We start from the raw sequence: 27,795 nt of genomic DNA, 5'->3' as shown, positions 1-27,795 counted from the left end.
GGATCCATGGTCAGATTGTGCGACAGGAGGTTCTGTGTTCACGGGGCAGGAAGGACAGCAATTATAGGAGCACACGCAGCTCCTTTTCAGGGCCTAAGGTCAGCTTCCAGCCCAGGTCAGGTAGAAAATAGCCACCTATAACTTCAACTCCAGGGGATCTGACGCCCTCTCCTGGTTTCCAAGGACACCTGGACTCATATGAACATAACTCACAGAGACACCCTCATATACATAATTAAAGTAAAACAAATCTTTAAAAAAGAAAATTATATATTCTTATTTAAATATAATGATCAGTTTAGATGTCTTCATGGTTTGTGTTTGTATTTCTTTAATGTATCTCTTTCAAAAATATATACACAATAATCCTCAAGATGGCTGAGCAGGCAAAGGCACTTGTGGCGGCGCCTAAACTCAGTCTCTAGAACACACATGGGTATAGGAGAGGATCTTCAAATTATCCTCTGACCGCCACATGCACACTAGGACACAGATTCACCTAACACACACACACACACACAGAGAGAGAGAGAGAGAGAGAGAGAGAGAGAGAGAGAGAGAGAGAACTTGATTAGTGACTGACGATTGTTGAAACAAAATAATAATTCAAAGGGGCGCACCATCCAGGCTGGCCTGGGACTAGCAATGCAGTAAAGACAAGCCTTGAACTCCTGATCTTCTTGCCTCTGCCTCCAAAACTGCTGGGATTATAGGCATATCACACCATCTCTGCTTAAGTTAAAGTCATTGTTTAAGATAGGTCATCCCCAAATGCGCTATAGGCCCAGGCTCAGTCAATCAGTGACAATCCTACTGCTGAGCCTCCTGTGAGCCTTCACATAAATAGTTTATTTGTTTTTAGATTTACTTTTTAAGTTTTGTGGTATGTGTGGGTGCCAGAATGTACAGCTGTGTGTCAGGTTCATACCTGGTGTGTGAACAGACCAGAAGACAGCATGGGATCCCCTGTAACCGAAGTTACAGACGGTTGTGAGTCACCACGTGGGTGCTGGGAACGGAACCGGGGGCCTCTGCCAAATCAGCAAGTGCTCTCAACCACGGAGCCCTCTCTCCAGCCCTGTTTGTTTTGAAACAGTCTCTTGTGGCTTGAGTTGGCCTTGAACTCCTCATCTTCTTCCTGCCTTCAGTTCCAGAATTACAGTCATAGACCGCTATTCCAGGCCTGAATAAAATTTTCTATTTTAACATTTTAAATTTTCAAATAGAAAAAAAATCAGTATAAGCAAAATTAAAAGACCAGCGGAAAACAGAGAAGATGGGATCAGTGTACAGCGCTGCCAGGGTTACTCGCCAGAGCACCGTAAAAACAACCCTGTAGATTGCTGAGAAAGGCACTGAGATTTGAGGAACCCAACCCAAACATCTCTAAAACTAAACTTTTCCATTTCAGAACGGACACTGTGAATTAAACGGATCATCAAAATGATGAGGGTTGGAGGATAACCTTGTTCTGCTCCCCACTGAGGTCATTCTATGGGTGGCCTCTGCGGGGCTGCTCTGGCTAGCTCCCTGCACTCACGTGCTTCTAAAGTGAGAGAGGGAAGGCGCTGGAGGCAGCTGCTCTCTGTGCTTAGGGCTTCACGCGAAACCGAAATGAAAGTTCACTTCCTCATCGTGGATGCTTCATGTGACGAGCTCCATTTCTTCTTAAAGTCGGCTCACCCAGCCTGTTGCCGCCTGGGACATCTTTGGAGTGAGGACCACACTTCCGGGGACCATGGGGGCTGCCGTGTATGTACCGTCTGTCTTTTCATTTCGTTTGTTAACATATTTGGTCTTAAACGTTCTCTATCTTTTCATCAGCCAAGCTGCCAGGTTTTTAAATCTTTGCTTTCAGGAAGTAAGCTGAAAACAAAAGTCCCCATCGGTCTCTTGTTTTTCTGATTCGGGGGCGGGGGGGGGGGGGGTTCTGTTTGGAGAGGTCCCTGAAACCTGGGTTTCTGTGAGCGTGATCCAAAGGCTCGCATGGTTAAAATCCCAGCTCTTCTGAATGGAAAAGATCCAGTTCCAGGTGACTACAGAATTTCTGTCAAATATAGGAACAGAGGGGGTGTTGGGCATGCTGTCGTTTAGAGATGGGATCTCACCTCTTAGATTTGACTGCTGGCGGCAAATGTGTAATATTAGCCCTGCCTCGCCTCTGCCTCCAGAGTGTACACAGTGTAGGCCTCCACACCTGGTGAGAAAATGCTGTTTTGGGGTACCCACTTTGAGACAGAATTTTTGGGAGGTACCCACTTTGAGACAGATATTTGATTTATTGGGAAGAAAAGTGGAAAAGAAAACTAACCTAAGGCTGCACGATCTAAAAGCTGAGTTGTCTCTCAGCTGTCTTGTAAGGTGTCTGGAACTTTCTCTTCCACAGAAGGCGTATCTGTTTGGTTGTTTTGGTGTTCAGGGTCAGGTCAAGGGTCTCACTGTCGCTGGGCGAGCACGGGTCTCACACCATTGCTGGGCGAGCGCAGGTCTCACACAGTCACTGGGCAAGGGCTTGGTGGCAGATGCTATGTGTTGATTTTGGAGATGTGATATATCTATGCTGGCCAACAGGCCTTGAACACCTTGTTCAAGCAAACCTCCTGCCTCAGCTTCTTCGGAAACTGGGAGTACAGCTGCCTGTCGCTGCACCTGGCTTATTTTTGAAACTAAGTATTAATGAGGTACTAAGTGGTGTTTCAATACATGCACACACTAGGGTGTAGTGATTTAAATATTTAAATGGGTGTTTAAGACAGAGGAATGTCCTCAAAAGGAAGGTTTCTTTGTTTTGTTTTTGTTTTTTGAGACAGAGTTCCTCTGTGTCGCCTTGGCTGCCCTGGAACTCTTTCTGTACCAAGCTGGCTTTGAACTCTCAGAGACCCACCTGTCTCTGCCTCCTGAGTTCTGGGATTAAAAGCATGCGCTGTTGCCCAGGGGTGGGTCCCTTCCTGAAACTTTGATAAAAGTATTAATGTAATATTAAAAGTATCCAGAATAGCATTTAGGACATAATTCCTTCTTCCTCCTGCACATTCTCAGAAGTTACTTGTATTCTCATTACAGGAATATGTTCCTTTGGTAGATGTCACACTGTTACTTTCTGTTTTGAGACTACATTGCCACATACTTGGACCTCTAATCCCAGCACTTGGGAGTCAGAGTCGGGCAGATTGCTACAAATTCAAGGCTAGCCTGGGCTGTGGTTGAGTTCCAGGTCAGCCTGAGCTATAGAGCGACCTATCTTTGTAAATGAAACAAGTGAAGAAAAGGGACCTAGTGATGAAAACCGTGCCACTGACTGCTGTTCCCTCTGCCCCCTTCCCTTACGCAGACTGAGATGGCTGTTCTGTGTGCCCCTCCTGTGTTCCTTGGCAACGGAGCAACTGCAGAGAGACCCTAGCCTGGACCATCACTGGGATCTCTGGAAGAAATTCCATGGCAAACAATACATGGAGAAGGTAGATGGGGCAGCTTCTCACGCAGGTCGCTTTCGCACGGTGCTCTTTCCCCATCCCAGGCCACGTCCAGGCGAGCGGTGTTTTCTGAAGTGCTGCACACTTATTTCTGCCCAGATACTGCTTTGCATAAAAACAAAGTGCATTCATGTGGCTATGGAGCTCATGTCACAGTGTGAGAGACAGGACACACCAGTCAGTAAGCAGACACAGCGTGGTCCATGGTGAGAGGGGCCACACCTCTTTGGCAGTGTGGTAGGAGGGCGAGGGAGGGCTTCACAGATAAGGTGACATTTCAGCAGAGGGCTGGCAGAAACAGGGCAGCAGCCAGAATGGGAGGCTGACCGAGGGGACGAGGACAGGACTCTGAGGAGAGATCACACTTGGCACGTTTGAGGAACAGAAACTCTTGGCTGTGAGGCAGCTCAGTGGGTAAAGTGCTTGTCATACCTATGAGGAACTGAGTTCAGATCCCCTAGAGCTGGAGGAAGACTGCGTGCTGTAGTGTGTCCTCCTAGGGGGGTGGAGAAACAGCTTGTGAGTCACCAGCCTGGCACACACAGGATCAAACGAGAGACCCTGTTTTGCAGGGTAGAAGGGGAAGACCTCTGACTTCCACATGAACACTGTGGCATGCTCACAACAGCGCGTACACACACACACACACACACCATAGAGGTAAAAAATAAACATTTAAAAAATGCATGTGAATGAGTGTTTTGCTACCTATTCATCTGTACACCATGTGTGTGGTACCTTCACAGGGCAGAGAAGGTGTCAGGTCCCTGGCCCTGGGTGCTGGGAATCAAACTGGGTCCTCTGTAAGAGAGGCCAGAACTCTTAACTTCTGCGCTATTCCTCCAGCCCCATTTTTCTTTCTGATTAGTATTTTTATTTTATGTGAATGAGTGTTTCGCTTGCCTGCATTGCATGCGTGTGTGCACTACACGCACACCTGGCAGCCAGAAGAAGGTGTCAGACCCCGTAGAACTGAAGTCATGTGCAGTTGTGAACTGCCGTGCAGGTGCTGGGAACTAACCCGGGGTTCTCCGCAAGAGGAGGAAGCGTTCTTAGCCACCGAGTCAACTCTCCAGCTCCCCAGTTAAAATGTTTTATTTGATTTTATCTTTAGGTATGTGTTAATGTATCTGGATATGCATGGGAGGGTAGGTGCCTTGGAGGCCAGAGGCATGGGGTCCCCAGGAGCTGGAGCTATAGGAGCTTGTGAGCTGACTGATTTGGGAGCTGGATCCAAACTTGCGACCTCTGGAAGAGCAGCAAATGTTCTTAACCATTGATCCGTCTCCCCAGTTCCATAAGGAATATTTTTTAAACTCCGCATTACAATCCCTGGCCCACAAAAGGCAGGTCTTTTTCCTTTTTAAATGGAGTCTTAACACACAACCCCAGCTGCCCTGGAGCTTGGCCTTGAACTCACAGAGATTTTCCTGTAGTCAAGTGTCTTTCTGGGCCTGGCTTATTCAGTATAGTGTGCAGCTTCGAAGCCTGCCCTGGAACTAGCTCTTGTAGACCAGGCTGGCCTCAAACTCACAGAGATCCGCCTGTCTCCGCCTCCTGGGAATAAAGGCGTGCACCACCACTGCCTGGCATATGTTACATTTTCTTTATCCCTCCACCTGTGATTGACTCCTAGCTGATTCTGTATCTCAGTCATTGTGAACGGTGCTGCGATAAACACAGGAGAGCAGATAACTCTCCAATGTCTTGATTTTGTTTCTTTTAGACATATATCCATAGATGGGTTGCTAGGACGTGTGGTAGGTCCATTTTTAGTGGAATAAAATATTTGTGTTACATTTTTTGTTTGTTTGTTTGTTTTTGGTTTTTTGAGATAGGGTTTCTCTGTGTAACAGCCCTGGCTGTCCTGAAACTCACTTTGAATACCAGACCAGCCTGGAACTCACAGAGATCCGCCTGCCTCTGCCTCCCAAGAGCTGGGATTAAAGGGTGCACCACCACTGCTTGACAACCCTTTATGTTTTAAGTTGTTTTCTTCTCATATACTTTTTAAAGATTTTATTTGTATTTTTGTTGTATATCATTATCTGTGTGTATGCACAGGTACATACTGTGTGTTTGTCAGTACCAGAAGCAGCCAGGAGAGGGAATTGCAGTCCATGCAGCTGGATTATAGACAGCTGTCAGTGCCCGGTGTCAGTTGGGAACTTAACTGGGGTCACTTGTAAGAGCAGTAAATGCCCTGAACTGCTGAGCTTCGTCTCAAACCCAGTTTGGTTTTTTGTTTTCTTTAAAACTTGTTTTGTTTTTTATTTGGTTGTTTTTCTTGGTGTTTTTGAGACAGGATCTATTTACACAGCCCTGGCTGTCTTAGAACTCTCTGTGTAGACTAGACTGGCCTTGAACTCACGGAGATCTTCTGCCTCCAAGTGCTGGGATTAAAGGCATGTGCCATCATACCTGGCTCAGTTTTACATTTTTTTCTTCCTTTTTTATACATTTTTATTGATATTTATTGAGCTCTACATTTTTCTCTGCTCCCCTCCCTGCCTCTCCCCTTCCTCCTTCAACCCTCCCCCAAGGTCCCCAATTTACTCAGGAGATCTTGTCTTTTTCTACTTTCTACTTTCCATGTAGATTATAGATCTATGTAAGTCTCTCTTAGTGTCCGCATTATTGTCTAAGGTCTCTGGGATTGTGGTTTGTAGGCTGGCTTTCTTTGCTTTGTGTTTAAAAACCACCTATGAGTGAGTACATGTGATAATTGTCTTTCTGTGTCTGGGTTACCTCACTCAAAATAATGTTTTCTAACTCCATCCATTTGCCTGCAAAATTCAAAATGTCATTATATTTTCTGCTGCGTAGTACTCTATTGTGTAAATGTACCACATTTTCCTTATCCATTCTTTGGTCAAGGGGCATTTAGGTTGTTTCTAGGTTCTGGCTATGACAAACAAAGCTGCTATGAACATAGCTGAGCAAATGTCCTTGTGGCACGATTGAGCATCCTTTGTATATATACCCAAAAGTGGTATTACTGAGTCTTGAGGAAGGTTGTTTCCTAATTTTCTGAGAAATCACCACACTGACATCCAAAGTGGTTGTACAAGCTTGCATTCCCACCAGCAACGCAGAAGTGTTCCCTTGTCCCAACAACCTCTCCAGCATAAGTTGTCATCAATGTTTTTGATCTTGGCCATTCTTATAGATGTAAGATGGAATCTCAGAGTTGTTTTGATTTGCGTTTCTCTGATGACTAAGGATGTTGAACATTTCCTTAAGTGTCTTTCAGCCATTTTAGATTCCTCTGTTGAAAGTTCTCTGTTTAGGTCTGTACTCCATTTTTTTATTGGATTATGTTATCTTTTGGTGTCCAATTTCTTGAGTTCTTTGTATATTTTGGAGATCAGACCTCTGTCTGATATGGCGTTAGTGAAGATCTTTTCCCATTCTGTAGGCTATCGTTTTGTCTTGTTGACCATGTCCTTTGCTTTCCAGAAGCTTCTCAGTTTCAGGATGTCCCATTTATTAATTGTTTCTCTCAGTGTCTGTGCTGCTGGAGTTATATTTAGGAAGTGGTTCACTGTGCCAATGCGTTTAAGTGTACTTCCCACTTTCTCTTTTATAAGGTTCAGTGTAGCTGTCTTTATGTTGAGGTCTTTGATTCATTTGGACTTGAGTTTTGTGCATGGTGATAGATATGGATCTATTTTCATTTTTCTACATGTAGATATCCAGTTACGCCAGCACCACTTGCTAAACATGCTTTCTTTTTTCCATTTGATATTTTTGGCTTCTTTATCAAAGATTAGGTGTTTGAAGATGTGTGGGTTGATATCTGGGTCTTCTTTTCGGTTCCATTGGTCCTCCTGTCTGTTTTTATGCTAATACCAGGCTGTTATCAGTACTGTAGCTCTGTAGTAGAGTTTGAAGTCAGGGATTGTGATGCCTCCGGAAGTTCTTTTATTGTACAGGATTGTTTTGGCTATCCTGGGTTTTTTGCTTTTCCAAATGAAGCTGAGTACTGTTCTTTTGAGGTCTTTGAAGAATTTTGCTGGGTTTTTGATGGGCATTGTGTTGAATCTGTCAGTTTTACATTTTTGTTGATTTATTTTCTGGGTGTTCTCACATACGCATGCGCTATGGCTCCTATGAGAAACTCAGAAAACAACCTGGGGGGCGTTCTTGCTTTCTACCATCTGGTTCTGGGTTATCACTCTTGCCTTCAGGTACCTTTGCCCAGTGAGCCATCTCACCAGTCCTGCTTTTAACTCTGATCAACTGTGGATCATCCTTGTACATCAGGGCGGGACCCAGTTTCAAACTTCTGCGCGTGAATCACAATTCCCACACTGTTAGAGCAATAAGGTCATCCTTTCCCGGTCTGTATTTTGAGTATACTGACGATAAATGCACCTGCTTGCTTCTGGCGCTCCGTTGTGCATGCTCTCGGCCTGCATGCTTCCGTCACTGTGGATCATGTGCCCTTGAGGTCAGGGACTGTGATGCCTCCGCTTCGGTTCTGTTGCACGAGACTTGGAAGTTTGAGGTCAGTGGCTCCAATAAACTTCCAGGACTGTTCCGCGTGTTTGTGAAGAATGCTAGTGGAATTGTGGCAGGGATTACGTGGAGTCTCTAAACTGTTGGATAGTTTGGGCATTTCAGGGATCTAATTCTTCCAGTCCCGTGTGCTACTCTGAATTTCTTTCGCCGCAGCTTTACAGTGTTTAGCATCCAGCTGTCTCACCGGATCCGCATGCTCTGTGTTTATGGATGCAGCAAGCTATGGATTAAAAATATTTTCTTTAGCTGGGCACAGTGGCACACACCTGTAATCCCAAGTACTCAGGAGGTAGAAGCAGGAGAATCAGGAGTTCCAGGTCAGCCTTGGTTGTGTAGTGAGTCTGAAGTCAGCCTAGGGGGCACCACACCCTGTCTTAAAATACCAAAAACTGAGTCAATGGCTACAGTGGACAGTGACTGAGGGGGACTCCCAGTGTTCAGGCTGGGCCACCAAATAGGTGGAGAGAGATTGAGGAAGAAATCTAATGTCTACCTCTGGCCTGTACCACACACACCACTGTTAAACAATCCCATCTACAATTATATATAAAAAATACTTAGGAACTGGGCAGATGGTTCAGTGGGTAAATGCTCAATGCCACGCAAGCATTCAGACATGAGTTGAGATGAAAACGCTGGGTAGGCACGTCAGCCTGCCTGTAACTGCAGGATCCTGAAGGCAGAGAGGAGGGATTCCTCAGGCCAGCTCCCTGTCCAGACTGGCTATACTGGCAAGCTCTGGGTTCAGCTGAAAGACCACGAGTCTGTGCGTGTGCGTTTGTGCGCCAGGGTGTATTACATTGTGTGCATGTCTGTGAACATCAGAAGAGACACTGGGTCCTAGGAACTAGAGTTACAGACAGTTGTGGGCTACCACGTGAGTACTGAGAGCCAAACCCAGGTCCTCTGCAAGAACACTAGGTGTTCTTGCCACTAAGCCACCTCTCCATCCCCAAACCCATAACCTTGCAAACAGTTCTGAGACATTCGCACAGAAAACAGCATACAGGAGTAAAACGGAGTGGAGTCTATCCCGACAGCAGGAGACAAGAGAGTCTGAGTCTCCGGAGTGCACCTGAGAGCGACAGAGTGCTGGGTACGTGATGCATGAAAAGATGCAGTTGGGAATTTTCAGTTATAAAAATATTCCCGAGTCTTCAAACCAAGCTTAAGGAGGAAAATGTGAAAACCCACACACAGACACTCATAAGGAACTGCGAGATTTGTTTTGTTTGTTTGTTTGTTTGTTTTTTCGGGACAGGGTTTCTCTGTAGCTTTGGAGCCTGTCCTGGAACTTGCTCTTGTAGACCAGGCTGGCCTCGAACTCACCAATCTCCACCTGCCTCTGCCTCCCAAGTGCTGAGACTAAAGGTGTGCGCCACCACTGCCTGGCTGGAAGTGCAAGATTTTTAAGAAAAAAAAAATCACAAAATCACAAAAGCCCAGTTAACAGTGGTACAGGAGCCAGGTGCGGACAACCCCAGCACCCAGGAGGTCGGCGTAGGAGGGGGGTGAGAGTAGCCAGTGTGGGCCACATGGCATGCTTGAGGCCAGAAGAATAAGAATCATCACCACCACAACAACCACCAGCAGAGGCTGTGGTGGACAGCCTGTCATGCCAACACTCAGGTGGTGAAGCAGAAGGATTATTTAGGTTTAAGGCCCTGCCTCTCTCAAGAGCCTCTCTCAAAAAAAAAAAAAAATTATAATTAAAGGCAAATTAGAGGTACAATGGTCAAACTCCTGCTTCCCAGGAATGGCGTGCTGACTAGTTCATGTTGCCTTGACACAAGCTACAGTCACTGGAGAAAACATGCCTCTGTAAACTCAGGCTTCAGACAAACTGGTATGCAAGGCATTTTCTTAATTAATGATTTGTAGTGGAGGGCCCAGTCCATTGTGGGTGGTGCCGTCCCTGGGCTGGTGGTCCTGGGTTCTGTAAGAAAGCAGGCTGAGCAAGCCATGAGAAGCAAGGCAATAAGCAGCTCCCCTCTTTAGCTTTTGAATTAGCTCCTGCCTCCAACCCAGGTTTCCGTGCTGTCTGAGTTCCTGCCCTGACTTCCTTCAATGATGAGCAGTGTGTGGAAGCGTAAGCCAAACAAAGTCTTTCCTCCCCACGTAGCTTTGGGCATGGTGTTTCATCACCTTGGCAAAGAAACCTTAACTAGGACCCATGGACCAGAAGAAAGTGAAGAAACATCTTAAAATAGCCGGAAAAACAGAAATTTATGATCAACTGACCTGCTCTGCAGGAGTGAGAACGAACCTTTTAAGATTTACTTACTCAACATATCTGAGTGTTTTGTTTACATATATGTATGTGCACTACGACGTGTGTGCCTGGTATCTATAGAGGTGAGAAGGAGTCAGAATCATTGGAACTTGACTTAAGGACAGTTGTGAGCTGCCATGTGGGTTCTGGGAACTGAACCCTGCACCTCTGGAAGACCAGTCAATGCTCTTAACCTCTGAGTCACCTCCCCAGCCCCAAGAAAGAATTTTACAAATATCTACAAAGCCAGGTGTGGAGGGCAGCAGGAGGTCAAGGCAGGATGGTTGCTGTGAGTTCGAGTCCAGCCTGAGCTACAGTGTGAATTACTGGGACAGCCAATGCAACATAATCAGACCATATCTTTTTTTAAAAAAAAAAAGACAGAGAAAAGATAAAGAAAGAAAGGAAAATAAAAAGAAAAGAAAAATCTGGACAGATTAGAGCTTGTTACCTATTACACATCAACAAGCTTCTAAAGTTTGGAGTGTTAAGAAGCAAATTCACAATAAGCAAGGAAGGAAAAAGAAGAAAATTCATTATGTATATCATAAATTATGTACTAATAAACATCTAAAAATTAAGAGCAAGAATTTAAATTAAAACGTGATTTTAGCAGTTGTTTCGGATATATTTACATGTGTCTAGACACATCCACATTTAGTAGAGTACTACTTGGGACCCTGGAGAGATGACTCAGCAATTGAGAGCACTTGATGATCTTGCAGAGGACTCCGGTTTAGTTCCCAGCACTCGCTTTGGGTGGCTCACAACCACGTGAAACTTGAGCTCCACAGAATCTGATGCCCTCTTCTGGTCTCTGTGGATACCTGAACCCACATGCTCTCTCTCTCTCTCTCTCTCTCTCTCTCTCTCTCTCTCTCTCTCTCTCTCACACACACACACACACACACACAGAGAGAGAGACAGACAGACAGACGGACGGACAGACAGACAGAGACACAGACACAGAGAGAATATTACAGTTAGTAAAATAAATTCCGCTCGCATGCACTTTCCTTCTGTTTCAGAATGAAGAAGAAGCACGACGTCTCATCTGGGAAAGGAACCTGAAGTTCGTGATGCGTCACAATCTGGAATATTCTATGGGAATGCATTCCTATGATGTGAGCATGAACCATATGGGAGACATGGTAGGTAAACCTCAAACAGTCCCGACTTCACGGCTGGGCAAGTTTGGCTTCTGTGTCACCAACGGTGATTTGAAGGCACACTGGGAGGACAAACAATAAACAACAGCCAGAGGTCTTGAGTCCAGGTCCCAGCACCCACACCTCACCTCACCACCACCCGTGATTGTAGTCCACGAGATCCATTGCCCTCTTCCTGTGTGCAGAGATCACGCATCATCACTTATGCCCCAGCAATGCCTAAGCATGCATGGGCAGCCCATTGATGGCGGTTCCCCAGCTGTTCCTCTCCTGGGCAGTCCTAGATGCGTGTGTTCTTGTCATGCCCAAGGTTCCACAGTCTTGTGATGATATACATGTAGACAAAACATCCATATACAAAAAATAAATAAATATTTTTTACAAAATGAGAGAAAAGTAAAAGAGAAGGAAGATGGGGAGTCAGTGAGACAGCTCCACGGTAAAACCGCCGGCCGCCAAACATGACAGCCGGAATCTGCTCCTTTGGTCTCGCGTGATGCCAGAGAGAACTGACTTCCTCAAGTCACCCTTTAATCACCAGGTGTGAGCATGCCCATGTGTGAAATAAAGACAGCTTCCTCCCCTCCTGCTCTGTCTAACAGCCTCAGGCAGCCAAGGCTGGACCGGTCTGTGTAACTGAGAATGACCTGGATCTTTTTTCTCCCCCTACCTCCATAATGCTGGGGTTAGAACTACACACCACATCTACCAAATCCCTTCTTTACAGCAAATACTGAGGCCAGCCTGGTCTACAGAGTGAGTTCCAGGATATCCAGGGCTAGGCAGAGAAACCCTGTCTTGAAAAACAAAACAAACAAATAGCAACAATAAAACCAAAACAAAACAAAATGAAAACCAAAAACACTGCCACCAACAATAAGGTATAATACAATCAAAGTTAAGAATCACAATACTTAAAAATAAAGACTAAAGCCCTACATAGGGAAATGAGTCAGTGGGTGAGGGCTTGCTATGCAGGGTGCAGAGACGAGGCTATCCTGCCGGCTGCTGTGCAGGGTGCGGAGACAAGGCTATCCTGCCGCTGCTGTGCAGGGTGCAGAGACGAGGCTATCCTGGCAGCTGCTGTGCAGGGTGCAGAGACAAGGCTATCCTGCCGGCTGCTGTGCAGGGTGCGGAGACAAGGCTATCCTGCCGGCTGCTGTGCAGGGTGCAGAGACAAGGCTATCCTGCAGCTGCTGTGCAGGGCGCAGAGACAAGGCTATCCTGCATCTGCTGTGCAGGGCGCAGAGACAAGGCTATCCTGCCGCTGCTGTGCAGGGTGCGGAGACAAGGCTATCCTGTTGGCCTGCAGGCAGCTGGTGTACGTGAAACAGAGTTCAAGATTAATGAGAAACCCTGTCTCAAATAATAAGGTAGAAAGTGATGGGACACTGAAAGTCAGCTGCTGGCCTACACACACACACACACACACACACACACACACACACACACACACAGAGTGCTGGAGCAGAAAATAAAATCAACAAGGAAAAAAAATAATCTTAGTAGGGAAGGAGACATCCTTGAAAACAAATTTCTATTTAGATGTTGCACTATCCTTTGTTTTGTTGTTGTTGCTTGCTTGCTTGCTTGCTTGCTTTTTCAAGACAGGGTTTCTCTGTAACTTTGGAGCCTGTCCTGGAACTAGCTCTGTAAACCAGGCTGGCCTTGAACTCACAGAGATCCGCCTGGGATTAAAGGTGTGCTTGCTCCACCACTGCCCAGCTATATGTAACAATATCTTTTGTAGTTCTGAGGAAAAGCAGCCTAACGTGCTTTTCACACTGCTTTGTAAGGTTCTGTCAACTCCACAGAGTTCCCACAGTCAGCTCCACAGACAGTCCCCACAGTCAGCTCTACAGACAGTTCCCACAGTCAGCTCCACAGATGGTTCTCCCCACAGTCAGCTCCACAGACAGTCCTCACAGTCAGCTCCACAGTCAGCTCCACAGACAGTCCCCACAGTCAGTTCCACAGACAGTCCTCACAGTCAGCTTCACAGACAGACAGTCCCCACAGTCATCTCCACAGACAGTTCCCACAGTCAGCTCCACAGACAGTCCCCACAGTCAGCTCCACAGACAGACAGTCCCCACAGTCAGCTCCACAGACAGTCCCCACAGTCAGCTCCACAGACAGTCCCCACAGTCAGCTTCACAGACAGACAGTCCCCACAGTCAGCTCCACAGACAGACAGTCCCCACAGTCAGCTCCACAGACAGTCCCCACAGTCAGCTCCACAGACAGTCCCCACAGTCAGCTCCACAGACAGACAGTCCCCACAGTCAGCTCCACAGACAGACAGTCCCCACAGTCAGCTTCACAGACAGACAGTCCCCACAGTCAGCTCCACAGACAGACAGTCCCCACAGTCAGCTCCACAGACAGTCCCCACAGTCAGCTCCACAGACAGACAGTCCCCAGTCAGCTCCACAGACAGTCCCCACAGTCAGCTCCACAGACAGTCCCCACAGTCAGCTCCACAGACAGTCCCCACAGTCAGTTCCACAGACAGTTCCCACAGTCAGCTCCACAGACAGTCCCCACAGTCAGCTCCACAGACAGACAGTCCTCACAGTCAGCTCCACAGACAGTTCCCACAGTCAGTTCCACAGACAGTTCCCACAGTCAGCTCCACAGACAGTTCCCACAGTCAGCTCCACAGACAGACAGTCCTCACAGTCAGCTCCACAGACAGTCCCCACAGTCAGCTCCACAGACGGTTCTCCTCACTATTAGGTCTCACAGACAGTTTGTTTCATAGTCAAACTGCATCTACACAAGTGCCACTACCACTCATTTTTCTTAGTTTAAAATGTATTCACATTTACAACCTCTAGGATTAAATGAAACAGATAGGCACAGCATCACCAGGGAAAGGCACTTGCTGTCAAAGCCTGACAACATGAGGTCAAACCCGGGGACCCAGACGGTAGAGGAGCCAACCGATTCCTACAAGGTGTCCCCTGACTTCCACATGTGAGCCATGGTGTATGTGTCCCAGTCCCGGCAAAGGCGTGCACAGAGGAGGAGGGAGAAGGGAAGGAAGGAGTGGGGGGGGATGAAAGGCTCTAGGTGAAACGTGCGATTTACTTGCTTTGCAGACCAATGAAGAGATCTCATGCATGGGGAGCTGTCTGAGAGTTCCTCCCAGCCAGCGGCAGAGAAATGTCACCTACAAGTTTAACTCTAAACAGAACTTGCCTGATTCTATGGACTGGCGAGAAAAGGGGTGTGTCACGGAAGTGAAATACCAGGTGAGCGGCCCCAGCCCCTGAACCTGGCCCCAGGCTCCCCTCCTGCATCTTACAGCAGGAAGAGGTGATCCTCACCGTCTCTTAGCTACTTTCTGACTGTTTATATTATTCCCATTTTCCCAACTAAATTCTCAGGGTTTTGTTGTTGATTGTTTTGCTGTTGTTTATTTCTTTTTACATATTTCTTTATTTTGGCTTGTCTACATAGCCCAGGCTGGCCTCAAACTCACAGCATAACAAAACTAAGTTCACTCCATATTTTGGATCTTAGCCTCTTATAAATATGTAATTTGTATGCTCAGCCTACAAAATTATCTTTTGATGAAAAAAATTATTTTTTCTTTTTCTTTCTTTCTTCCTTCCTTCCTTTCTTCCTCTCTTCTTTCTTTCTTTCTTTTTTTTGTTTTTGAGACAGGGTTTTTCTGTATAGTCCTGGCTGTCTGGAACTCACTATGTAGACCAGGCTGGCCTCAAACTCAGAGGTCTGCCTACCTCTGCCTCCTGAGTGCTGGATTAAAGGTGTGCACCATCACCACTGCCCAGGTGATCAAAAAACATCCTAAACATAGAAGCTGGAGAGTTGGTTCAGCAGTGGAGAGCACTTACTGCTCTTCCAGAGGGCCTAAGTTTGATTTCCATCACCTACAACAAGCAACCCACAAACTGCCTGTAACGTCAGCCTCAGGAGATCCATCACCCTCTTCTAGCCTCTGAGGCATCTGCACACCCATGCACATGTCCATATATGGAAATAAATAACTTTTTTAGATTCTAGGACAATAATGTTTGAAAACAGTCACCCTGGTGTTAAGGCTCTTTCGCTAGAATCATCATTTTGTGGCAGAACACTGGAATTTGTGGGTGCCTGACATCACAGATGTCAATGAGCAGAAATAGGAACTGAATCTTTTTCAAATTTTAGATTTTTTTTGTAATTGATTTTCACTGAGCTCTACATTTTTCTCTGCTCCCCTCCCTGCCGCTCCACTCTTTTAAATCCTCCCTCAAGGTCTCCATGCTCCCAATTTGCTCAGGAGATCTTGTCTTTTTCTACTTTCTACTTCCCATGTAGATTAGATCTATGTAAGTCTCTCTTAGGGTCCTCATTGTTGTCTAAAGTCCCTAGGATTGTGATTTGTGGACTGGTTTTCTTTGCTTTATGTTAAAAAAAAAACACTTACGAGTGAGCACATATGATAATTGTCTTTCTGGGTCTGGGTTACGTCACTCAAAATGACATTTTCTAGCTCCATCCATTTTCCTGCAAAATTTGAGATGTCGTTATTTTTTTCTGCTGTGTAGAACTCCATGGTGTAAATGTACCACACTTTTCTTATCCATTCTTCGGTCGAGGGGCATTTAGATTGTTTCTAGGTTCTGGCTATAACAAATAAAGCTGCTATGAACATAGTTGAGCACATGTCCTTATGGCATGGATTGAACATCCTTTGGATATATACCCAAGAGTATATATTACTGGATCTTGAGGAAGGTTGTTTCCTAATTTTCTGAGAAATCGCCACACTGACATCCAAAGGGGCTGAACCAGCTTGCATTCAAACCAGCAATGCAGAAGTGTTCCCTTTTCCCCACAACCTCTTCAGCATAAGTTGTCATCAATGTTTTTGATCTTGGAAATTCTTACAGGTGTAAGATGGAATCTCAGAGTTGTTTTGATTTGTATTTCTCTGATGACTAAGGACATTGAACATTTCCTTAAGTGTCTTTCAGCCATTTTAGAGTCCTCTGTTGAGAGTTCTCTGTTTAGGTCTGTACTCCATTTTTTTTATTGGATTATGTGATCTTTTAGTGTCCAGTTTCTTGAGTTCTTTGTATATTTTGGAGATCAGACCTCTGTCTGATGTGGGGTTAGTGAAGATCTTTTCCCATTCTGTAGGCTGTCGCTTTGTCTTGTTGACCGTGTCCTTTGCTTTACAGAAGCTTCTCAGTTTCAGGAGGTCCCATTTATTAATTGTTTCTCTCATTGTCTGTGCTACTGGGGTTATATTTAGGAAGTGGTTCACTGTGCCAATGCGTTCAAGTGTACTTCCCACTTTCTCTTCTGTAAGGTTCAGTGTGACTGGCTTTTTGTTGAGGTCTTTGATCCATTTGGATTTGAGATTTGTGCATGGTGGTAGATATGGGTCTATTTTCATTCTTTTACATGTTGTTATCCAGTTATACCAGCACCATTTGTTAAATATGCTTTCTTTTTTCCATTTGATATTTTTAGCTTCTTTGTCAAAAATCAGGTGTTCGAAGGTGTGTGGATTAATATCCGGGTCTTCTATTTGGTTCCATTGGTCCTCCTGTCTGTTCTTATGCCAATACCAGGCTGTTTTCAGTACTGTAGCTCTGTAGTAGAGTTTGAAGTTAGGGATTGTGATGCCTCCGGAAGTTCTTTTATTGTACAGGGTTGTTTTGGCTATTCTGGGTTTTTTGCTTTTCTATATGAAACTGAGTACCGTTTTTTTCGAGGTCTGTGAAGATCAAATTTTAAAATTTATTTTGTATGTACACATGTTTTGCCTTTGTGTGTTTGTGTGTGTGTGTGTGTGTGTGTGTGTATGTGCTTGTACCACAAGCATGCAATGCCTGCAGAGGTCAGAAGAAGGTATCAAATCCCCTGGAACTGGAGTTCCAAAAGGTTGTGAGCCACCATGTGAATACTGGGCACCGCAACCTGGTCCTCTGCAAGAGTAGCAAGTAATCTTTATCACTAAGCCATCTCTCCAGCCCCCGGAATTGAATCTTTATGCTTCATATTATTCTGAGAGTTGGTGGCCTGAGAAGGCAGCAGATGAATGTTCTGGAAATCTGCCTTACATCTCATCTCTGGGCAGCAGGCTTTATAGGGAGTGGAAACGAAGGGAGTCAATCTTTCCAAAGTTGAGCCTTGGCCTCTGGGCAGGGTCTGCCTTGTCTGTGAGACTCTTGGTGTTAGTGACCCCTCCCCATCACCTCCTGAGCACATCTCCTCACCTCTCTGGGCATCTGGTTTGCCTGCTTCCCAGGTCACTGAGCCTTGCAGTCCTCACGTGGCGTCACCTGGGCTAGTGCACTGACTCTGACTAGCAAGCCATTCACGGTGTGTTCTGGCCACACTGTTTACATTGTGCACTAACGGCTCCTTTCTACAGCATCAGGTGCACAGAATGCAAGAGTGTTGTTTGAATGTTGGCACAATGGCTGAGCCTTAATCTACTGCTAGTTCATCCAGCAATGACAACTCCACAGTTACTGGCCTGCTTCCCTAGCAGCATCCTGGCTGCTCAGGCTGCAGCCTGGTGGCAATCCTGCCGACAGCGGTTCTGTCCTGGCTCCTCAGGCTGCAGCCTATGAAATCCTTCAGGCACCGGTTCTGTCACTGTCTCTAAAGGTAGCTTTAACAAAATCTCTATTGTTTTATTTATAAATAAGATTCCTGATTCAAAGGCTGAGGTGAAAACCTGCTAGCTCAGAGAGGCTGAGTTGCAACTAGCTGAGCTTCTCTCCTTGCTGGTGTCCTTGCAGACCAGGAAAGGCTGCACCACTCCAAGTCCCGCCCTACTACTTCCTGTGTCTGTCAGTCTCTTCCTGATGCCTTCTGGTGCGCTATGACTGCTTTTTGTCAACTACTAGTTAATATAACCTCCTGACCCCAGATTAATTTTATTTAGTTAATGCAAATGCAAACTTGGGGGTTCATGGTGCGATCAGAAATTCCCCCAACAAAAGTGCCTCTGTCTGTCCCTCCCGTTCAGCTCAGCTGGCCCGAATTATTCTGTCTCCTCTCAAATCACTTTCCTGTTGAATGAAAAAAAAAAGTAATTAAAAAGGGAAGGAGATGGCTGCTCCTAGGTTTGGTGGAGGAGAAGGTTTTTGTAGATGTGAGGTAGAGCGTAGCCACGGGCAGGGACTTCTAGAAGAGTCCGGAAAGAGCATGCATGACCCTGAGCTCGTTCATGTGAGCAGGGAGAGGGGAGAACCAGGAGAGTAAAGGGGAGACAAAAATGGCCGGTAACAACCGGAGGAAGGGAAGCCCAGCCCCCCCATCCCCTTGTCACTCTCCCCATCTCCCCACCCCCCACCCCCCACCCCCCCCACCCCCCCCCCCCGCTGGAGAAGTTTAGGGTAGGGGGATGGGGTTTACCAGCCACACCCTGTCATAGGTAGGGACTGAGAGATGCTGGGAGAACCTGGTGGCCAGATCTGCTTTGATACGTTAAATAGGCACCTCATCCACTTGTCCTGGGTTTGACACCCTAAGACCTCTGGCTTCTGTTTTCCTTAGAGGGGAAGAGAGTTGGGACTTTGCACATGCTTGGTGCGTACTTTCAGTGCGCTTGAAATATCTGGTGTGATGCAAGCTCTTGCCGTCTTCCTTCCTTTCGTCTGAGAGAGAAGGAGGCATCAGTTCAGAAGCGAGCTCTTCCTGGCAGAGCTAGAGCCCTCTGCGCTATGGAAGCTATGGAAGCTATTCTTACTGATTCTGAGACTGACTTCTCTATTTCAGGGTTCTTGTGGGGCCTGTTGGGCTTTCAGTGCCGTGGGGGCCCTCGAAGCGCAGCTGAAGCTGAAAACAGGGAAGCTGGTGTCTCTCAGTGCACAGAACCTGGTGGATTGCTCAAGCACAGAAAAATACGGAAATAAAGGCTGTGGGGGTGGCTTCATGACCCAGGCATTCCAGTACATCATCGATAACGGCGGCATCGAATCCGACACTTCCTATCCCTACAAAGCCACGGTGCGTCTCACTTGTCTCGTGTGACTCCGTTCCCCCACTGCCACACGGGCACCACCAATGGGACTGCGTGACCCCTCTGAGAACCCATCAGCAGCTCTTCAATATCAAGAGTACTCTTTGGGACGCGGTGACCTTCCTATTCTACCCGTGGGAGTTTGGGTCGTTGTTTGTTAGCGGTCTCATGGTGCAGTCCAGGCTGTCCTCCAATTCACTTTGTAACTGAGCAGGGTCTGAATTTCTGTTTCTTCTGCCTATGCCTATTCCTATCCCTATTCCTATGCCTATTCCTATCCCTATTTCTATGCCTATTCCTATCCCTATTCCTATGCCTATTCCTATCCCTATGCCTATTCCTATGCCTATCCCTATGCCTATCCCTATGCCTATTCCTATCCCTATTCCTATGCCTATCCCTATGCCTATCCTTATGCCTATCCCTATGCCTATTCCTATTCCTATGCCTATTCCTATCCCTATTCCTATGCCTATTCCTATGCCTATCCCTATGCCTATCCCTATGCCTATTCTTATGCCTATGCCTATTCCTATTCCTATGCCTATCCCTATGCCTATCCCTATGCCTATCCCTATGCCTATTCCTATGCCTATTCCTATGCCTATTCCTATGCCTATTCCTATTCCTATGCCTATCCCTATGCCTATCCCTATGTCTATCCCTATGCCTATCCCTATGCCTATCCCTATGCCTATCCCTATGTCTATTCCTATGCCTATTCCTATGCCTATTCCTATGCCTATTCCTATGCCTATTCCTATGCCTATCCCTATGCCTATCCCTATGCCTATTCCTATGCCTATTCCTATGCCTATTCCTATGCCTATACCTCCCAAATGCTGGATTATAGGGTTTTGCCGCCAAACTCAAAGCAGAAAATATTTTCAAACAAGAAAGTAACATTCATATTTAAATACAGGCTGAAAGAAAATATTTTTTAAAAGCATTCTGTGTATTATCTGATATTTAGCTTTCCAGTCCTGCAACCTTCAGTGTTTAATGATATTCTCAGGCCACCAGCAAGCTCATTCTCCCACCTAAAAGGCTCAATGTTATCCTCTTTGCCACAAGATTTTTGTTTTGTTGAGTAATATAACCAGAAAAATGATTCCTCCAGGCTGGTAAGATGACTGGTAAGAGGCTCTGGTAAAGGCACCTGTGGGCAAGGCTGACAACCTGAGTTTGATCACTGGTCCAACATGATAGGAGAGAACCAAGTCCTCCAAGATCTTCCTCTGATCTTCACACTCATAGAAATAAATGCAATCAAATCACATTTTAGGGGCTAGAGAGGTGGCTCGGCGGTTAAGAGCACTGGATGCTCTTGCAGAGGACTTGGGTTCAACTCCCAGCAACCACATAGCAGCTCACAAGTGTCTCTAACTACAGCCCCAGGGGATCTGACACCCATGGCAAAACACCAATGCACATTAAATAATTTTTTTAAAAAATCACATTTAGCCAGGCACTGTTGCTTTTAATCCCATTACTCAAGAGGCAGAGGCAGGCAGATCTCTAGTTCAAAGCCAGCCTGGTCTATAGTGGGAGTTCTTAGACTGCTAGGACTACACAGAGAAACCCGGTCTTGAAATACTTATTTTGGTTTATTTCTTTCAGCCTCTTTTTTCTGTTATGATTTTAGGGGGAAATACAATCATATATTTAACAAACATATATTTGTAACCTCTTGATTATTTTGTTTATTTTTTGCTTTTAAGACACAATTTCACTATATAACTCTGACTGGCCTGGAACTCACTCTATAGACCAGATTGGCCTTTGACTCACAGAGATCCACCTGCCTCTGCCTCCTGAGTGCCGTCTGTGTTTGTTTTGTGCTATCTCATGTCGCTCCAGCTGGCCCAGACCGTGGCTTATAATCCTACGGTACCACACCCAGTTTGAGACAGTGTTTTAACAAACAAATGGAAAAACCCAGAACAAAACAACAAAGAGGGGGTGGAGAGAACGGGAAGAGCAAGGGGATCTTAGCCGGTTGCAAAGAGTAAAGTGAGAGGGGAATTTCATCTGAAATCCAGGAAACTGGAGTAGACTTTATGCTTGCTTTTATTTTTTAGGATGAAAAGTGTCACTATGACTCAAAAAATCGAGCTGCCACATGCTCAAGGTACACTGAGCTCCCCTACGGCGATGAGGAAGCGCTGAAAGAAGCAGTGGCTAATAAAGGACCTGTGTCTGTGGGCATCGATGCCAGCCATACCTCCTTCTTCTTCTACAAAAGCGGTAAACATGGAGGCTCTGGCCTCGACTGAGCATCCCGTACCTCGTTCTAACTGGTGAATCCCACTGCTCAAAACTTATTAGTACCACTCCACTAAGTTCTTCATAGATCTCATCTCATTTCATCTGCACAGTGACCCTAATTTACACAGGAACACTGCTTGTCTGCCTTGGGATTGCAGAGTTGGCTTGGTGGTTAGGCGTACTTCTTGGTGCAAAGGATCCAGATTCAGTTCCTAGATCCCACCTCCTCAGGCATCAGGAAGACACATAGTGCACATCCAGGCAAAACATTCACACACATAAAATAATAAAAAAAATCTAAAAACAAAATTAAAGAAAAAGGGTTAGCCCGACTAAGTCACTCAGCCTGAAACTGGTGGTGCTAGGATTAAAACCTATGCAAATGGAAAACCATGTTACAGGTCATATAACCTGTACACAAAAATGAGTCGCCACTAGGTGTGGTGGGTTTGTCTGTAATCAAACTGATGAGTGGATAAAGAAAAGATGGCACATATACGACGTGGAATACCATCTGACTATTAGGAAAAGAACGTAGGAATGGGGATGTGGCTCAGCTATTAAAATGTTCTCTCACCATACATGAAGCCCTGGGTTCAATCCCCAGCACACATATATCCTGAGCATGGTGCTACAAGCCTGTCATCTCAGCTCTTGGGAAGTGAAGGCAAGAAGATCGGAAGTTCAAGGTCATCTTTGACTACTTATTAAGTTTGAGGCCCACTCTGGCCTGTGATCTTAAGCACTATGGATTTTTTTTAAAGATACAGTGTTCTGTCTGCCTTTTGCCTGCACAACCTAAAAGGGCTTTGGAGGTCATCGTAAGCGATTATGTCCCACCATCTCGCCCGTCCAACACTATGAAAATTTAAAGGAGAGCACATGACACTTCTCTGCTATTGACACTAAAAACTATATGCCGTCATTCTGAGCTCAATGTCACAGACCCTGAGCATCCACTAAAGGCAGAACTCTGCAGTATACACAGTAGAAAGTGACAATATGCACTAAGGAGCATTTAATTTAAAAAAGGCTCAAAGTGGACAAAACAATTTACGAGCTTATACGAAGAAATACATAAATTAGGAGAATTCGAAAAATGTGCTGAATGACCATAATACATTTTCTGGGGGAACTATGGATCGATCTCAAACTTGTCAGGGAAACTAATAGTATTGATGTCAAACAATCGTGACATCTAAATCACTTTGTCATATCTCCAAGACCCTAATAAAAAGCAGTCGGATGTTCCGTTGGCCTGTAGCACTTGCCTCTTTCCCATCTGTGTTTTATGCTCAGGTGTCTATGATGACCCCTCCTGTACTGACAACGTAAATCATGGCGTACTAGTGGTTGGCTATGGGACTGTCGATGGCAAAGACTACTGGCTTGTGAAAAACAGGTAATCCGTTTGCACATCACTAGGGGAGGGGGTGCGTCAGCAAAACTGCCCTTGCTGTTAGGATGCTGGTCACCATAGCAACAAGGATGACCATGGATAGCCCCAAGAGGAATTACTCACTGCCCCACTGGAGTTGTTTTTTAATAAGAATGGTTTAGTTTTCGTGGAGTGGCACTATTTGAGAAGGATAAAAATGACTAAGAGGTGTGGCTTTTTGGAGGAAATGTGTCACTGGGGATAGACTTTAAGCTTTCAAAAAGCCAGGCCAGGCCCAGCTCCCCACCCCGTCTCTACTTGAAGATCAGGAAGTAGCTCTTGGCCACTGATCCAGCACCATGTTGTTGCCCATGCTCCCTCCCACGATGATAATGGACCAACCCTCTGAAACTGCAATCAAACTCCTAATTACGTGCTTTTTTTTATGAGTTGCTGTAGTTGTGATGTCTCTTCACAGCAATAGGACTGTGACTAAGACACCTGCCTTCATCTTTGTTTTTACGATTGATCCTCTATAATACTTTTCATTCTATTTTATATCACTTGGTGTTTTGAGATAGGGTCTTGCTATTACTCCTGGGTGGCCTGGAACTCACCATGTATTCCAGACTGGCCTTGAACTTACAGCCGTCCATTTTCTCTGGCCCTGAGTGTTGGGATTACAGATGCACACTGCTATTCTTGACTTGCTTTCCCCATCATTCCTTGTCTGCTCCTTTTATGGTCTGTGAAAGATTCATGGTTGTAAGATTTGTTCGGCAGTGTTAGGGCTTAAGCCCAGGGTGACGCACATGCTCCCTAAGCTCTGCCTCTGAACCACGCCCCCAGCGCTATCAGCCCCTTTTAGGAACACCGTTCTTCTACCTGGGCCCTGATGCTGGTGTTCTCTGCTGCCCCAGGAATCCAGATTACTGCTTCTGTCTTTGTCTGCACCATCCCACTCATGATTTCCTGTGGCCTGTAAGCCGGGGGCCTTCAACTCTCCTCCACCCTGTGTGACACTGGCCCAGAACATCACCCTCACCCAGCCATAATCACTCGCTGACATTTTCTTCTCCAGACTCAGCAAGGCCAAAGAATTCAGTTCTCTCTCCACCACACTGTTCCCTCCAGAATTTCCCATATCAGTAAATCATATCACAGAACATTGTTACCCAAAAGGTGCTGGAGAGTTATCCCAGACCTCTCCAGGGCCAATCAAGTGATAAGTCAAACCAAATTTGCCTCAAGTCGTCTTGGATTCCGCCCCTTTCTCGTTCTGTCTCTGGTTCAGCGAGCTCTCGCCTGGCCTGGCTCTAGGCTGGAACGGGTGCTCTTCTCTCCTCTTCGCGTGCGTTTTATTGTCTCTTCTCGCTGCGCATGTGAGAGCGCACGGTGTCGGGGGGTGTGCGTGAGAGGATGCCTGGATTCTGGGGACAAGCCCAGGTCTCCAGGCTTCCTAGCAAGTCCCTCACTCACTCTAGCGGCTTCTACTCTGTCGCCATGATCAAACGCATGAGCAAGGAAGGGTTTATTTGAGTCTTATGGTTCCAGAGGGAGAAAAGTCCCCCGCCATTACAGCAGGGAAGTGTGGCAGCAGGCAGCATACATGGTGGCAGGGACAGCCAAGAACTCAAACCTTGAACTATGTGCAGGAAGCAATGAGAGCAAACTCAAAATTGTGCATGTCTTTATGCTCTTAAAACGCGTCCTCAGTGACACAAGCCCCCCAGCAGGGCCACACCTCTTATGACTGCCAAAACTCTGTGTGGAGACCGAATTGACCTCCAACTCAGAGATCCACCTTCCTCTGCCCCAAGTCCCAAATGCTGGGATTAAAGGTGGTGCCACTACCACCTGGCATGATAATTTCTAATTAAATATGTTTCAGTTGAAAAATAAAATAATTGGTAGGCGGTGGTGGTGCACGACTTTAATCCCAGCACTTGGGAGACAAAAGCAGGCAGATCTCTGTGAGTTTGAGGCCAGTTGGTCTACAGAGCTAATTCCAGGACAACCAGGGCTGTTATACCCTGTCTCAGAAATTAATTAAGTAACTAGTTAATTAATAATAAAAATACCGCGGTATGGTGGCACATACGTGCAATCCCGGCATTGGGCAGTGGAGGCAGGAGGGTCAGGGGTTTAAGACCAGCCTTTGGTACATAGCAAGTTCAAGGCCAACCTAAGCTGCCCGCGCGTGCACACACACAAGATGGAAAGGAAGAAAAGGTTGTGTACTTCCCCAGCTTTCTCAGTTCTCACATGGCTTCACTTCACTGTGTTGCCTTTAGTCCTGCTGGGTTAAACTGACCTAATGACTTCATGTTAATCTAATTAATGACTTCATGTTAATCTAATTAATGATGGCTCTAGTGCCCCTATTTCCAATTAAGGACATATTTCTCATTGTGACGGACTATCAGATAGTAGTGTTTGCATGGTCCATTGCGAAAGCAGCTGAGAAGCTGAAACTGATTTATCCGCCCACCTCAATGATCACCTTATTGTGGAACCATTTTAACTGTTTTTGCTCCTTGAACTTCTTTTGTATTTGTTATTTTTTTAACACACACCCTTTTTGACTTGTTTCTTCAGTGATAGAAATAATCTTTTCCCTCATAGCTTACTGAGTTTCTAAAGGACCCTCCTAAGTCACGTTCCAAATTCCCCATCCCTCCGTGAAAGCCCCTTCTCCTCCTGGTTTTGTTTGTTTGTTTGTTTGTTTGTTTGTTTGAGACAGGCTCACACACTGCCCAGCCTGGTCTCAAGTTCATTATGTAGCCAAAGAGGACCAAGAACTCTTGATCCTCCTGCTTCCATCTCCATGGCATCGAGTTTAGAACCGTGTGGTGCCGTGTGCCCAGGCAGACGCCAGTTTACACAGCAAGTCTGAAAGCCTCTGATACCAGGCAATACGTCCCCTCACAAAGTAGGATGCTCTGCTTTTGGATAGCTTTAAATCGGAAGGCATCTCATCCATTTCTGGATCATTTACAGCTGTATTGTCTATCATTTACTTTAGAATTCATTGCTATATAATACTTTCATGGTAGTAGCTCAAAAATATTTCTTTGAAGATTTCTCTAGAGAATTGAGTTTGCTGCAAAGTCATTACCCTTAAGCCAAACATTGTGACACATGACACCTATAGTCCTAGTACTCAGGAGGTGGAATCACAGGGATCAAGTCTCAGTACATAGTAAGTTTAAGGCCAGCCTGGGATACATAAGACTCTTGTCTAAAAAAATGTCATTACCTATGGTCCTATTGTGCAAAAACATTTAGAGTTGGAGAATTATAAATTCTATACTCATCCTTTACAGAAGGCACACTTAGAGAGCAGCAATGGATCTTGTTATCGTTAGCTGTGTCTGCTCAGCAATATGGAACTAGTGTATGTCATGGCCCACACCTGTAATCCCAGTCCTGGAAAGTCAGGACTGGAAAATTGCTGTGAGTTTAAGGTCAGACTGGGTGACATAATGAGACCTTGTCAAAAAAAAAAAACTACACTAAAAACAAGCCTTTAACCCCAGCACTCTGAATGCAGAGGTAGGTAGATGTCTATGACTCAGTCTGGTCCACATAGGAAGTTCCAGGCCAGCCAGAGCTACATAATCAGATCCTGCATTAAAAAATATACAAATGTAGAGTGGAGAAAAGGCTCAATGGTTAAGAGGACCTGGGTTCAATTCCCAGCACCCACATGGCAGCTCACAACTGTTGTAACTTCAATTCCAGGGGATTCAACAAAAAGACATACATGCAGACAAACAACCAATGTTCATAAAATAAAATGAATTAGTTAATTAATTAAAATATATAAGCCTTTTGGGAGAAGCAAGGAGATAAAATAATGATAATATGGTTTTATTGTATTAATTTATAATTTTATGTTCTTTCTCTTTTTGTAGCTGGGGCCTTAACTTTGGTGATCAAGGATATATCCGAATGTCAAGAAATAAGAAAAACCATTGTGGGATTGCTAGTTATGGCTCTTACCCAGAAATCTAAACACTGTTTCCTTTTTCTAACAAGTCATGAAGATGAAATACTCTCTTTTAACTTAATTTTACCCGCTCTGCCAGAAGAAGCAACTGTGTATTTAATGTACTAACTAGGTTATAGTCTGTTCACTTTGTAACTTTTCTCTCTCTGAAAAGTTTGCAAACAAGTTAAGAGCTATTGTAGCTGGAACTCTGTCAGGGTCCCCAGGATTTTCATGTTTGCTCTTTCTACTTCTTACTCTGTCCTTTTAATGTTTTCTAATAACCGTTTATAACATAATATCCCTAAAGTGCTTAATAAATCAATCATTTCAAATCTCTATTTTTTTGTCACATGCTGTTTTTTCAAGTTGTTCTTTGGTGAATTTTATACCCTATCATGAACATAGCTAGGTTAGTAATGAGCTGTAGCCACTGTGAAGAAGAAAATATTATAAAAACTAAAAAAAAAAACAAAAAACAAAAAGTTGGGTGTATTGGCCCATGTATTTAATCCAAGCTGTTGGGAGGCAGAGGCAGAGTTTAACGCCAGCCTGGTCTACAGAGTGAGTTCCAGGGCTACACAGAGAAATCCTGTCTTGAAAAACAACAACAACAACAACAACAAAATGATGTTCTATTTTAAAATGTCCAGAAGACTACATTGTATTTTGATTCATAAGATTATTTAATAAATCTTTTACAATTGAAGCATATAAATGATTA

The 27,795-nt window shown here is 45.3% G+C and overlaps 1 protein-coding gene across 1 annotated transcript; it reads left to right on the top strand.

Annotated features, from left to right (window-relative positions):
• The first annotated feature begins 1,593 nt into the window (after nucleotides 1–1,593).
• On the top strand, nucleotides 1,594–27,412 carry Ctss (cathepsin S). Its single transcript, XM_048427974.3, has 8 exons — nucleotides 1,594–1,752; nucleotides 3,332–3,458; nucleotides 11,298–11,420; nucleotides 14,543–14,695; nucleotides 19,191–19,421; nucleotides 21,516–21,681; nucleotides 23,002–23,104; nucleotides 26,998–27,412. Exons 1-8 carry the CDS (start codon nucleotides 1,739–1,741, stop codon nucleotides 27,095–27,097), a joined length of 1,017 nt encoding a protein of 338 aa, XP_048283931.2. The 5' UTR covers nucleotides 1,594–1,738; the 3' UTR covers nucleotides 27,098–27,412.
• Nucleotides 27,413–27,795: the final 383 nt, after the last annotated feature.

The sequence above is a fragment of the Myodes glareolus genome, chromosome 17 (assembly GCF_982192425.1).
Source record: "Myodes glareolus chromosome 17, mMyoGla1.1, whole genome shotgun sequence".
Classification (NCBI taxonomy): Eukaryota; Metazoa; Chordata; class Mammalia; order Rodentia; family Cricetidae; genus Myodes; species Myodes glareolus.
The sequence above is the reverse complement of the archived record's forward strand: the minus strand, read 5'-3'. Positions and strand labels throughout refer to the sequence as shown.

Bases quoted from the DNA above. Each gene is read 5' to 3' on its own strand.
- Ctss (XM_048427974.3), top strand. The intron at 3,459-11,297 runs GTAGATGGGGCA...CTTCTGTTTCAG, and splicing joins GCAAACAATACATGGAGAAG to AATGAAGAAGAAGCACGACG. The intron at 23,105-26,997 runs GTAATCCGTTTG...CTCTTTTTGTAG, and splicing joins TACTGGCTTGTGAAAAACAG to CTGGGGCCTTAACTTTGGTG.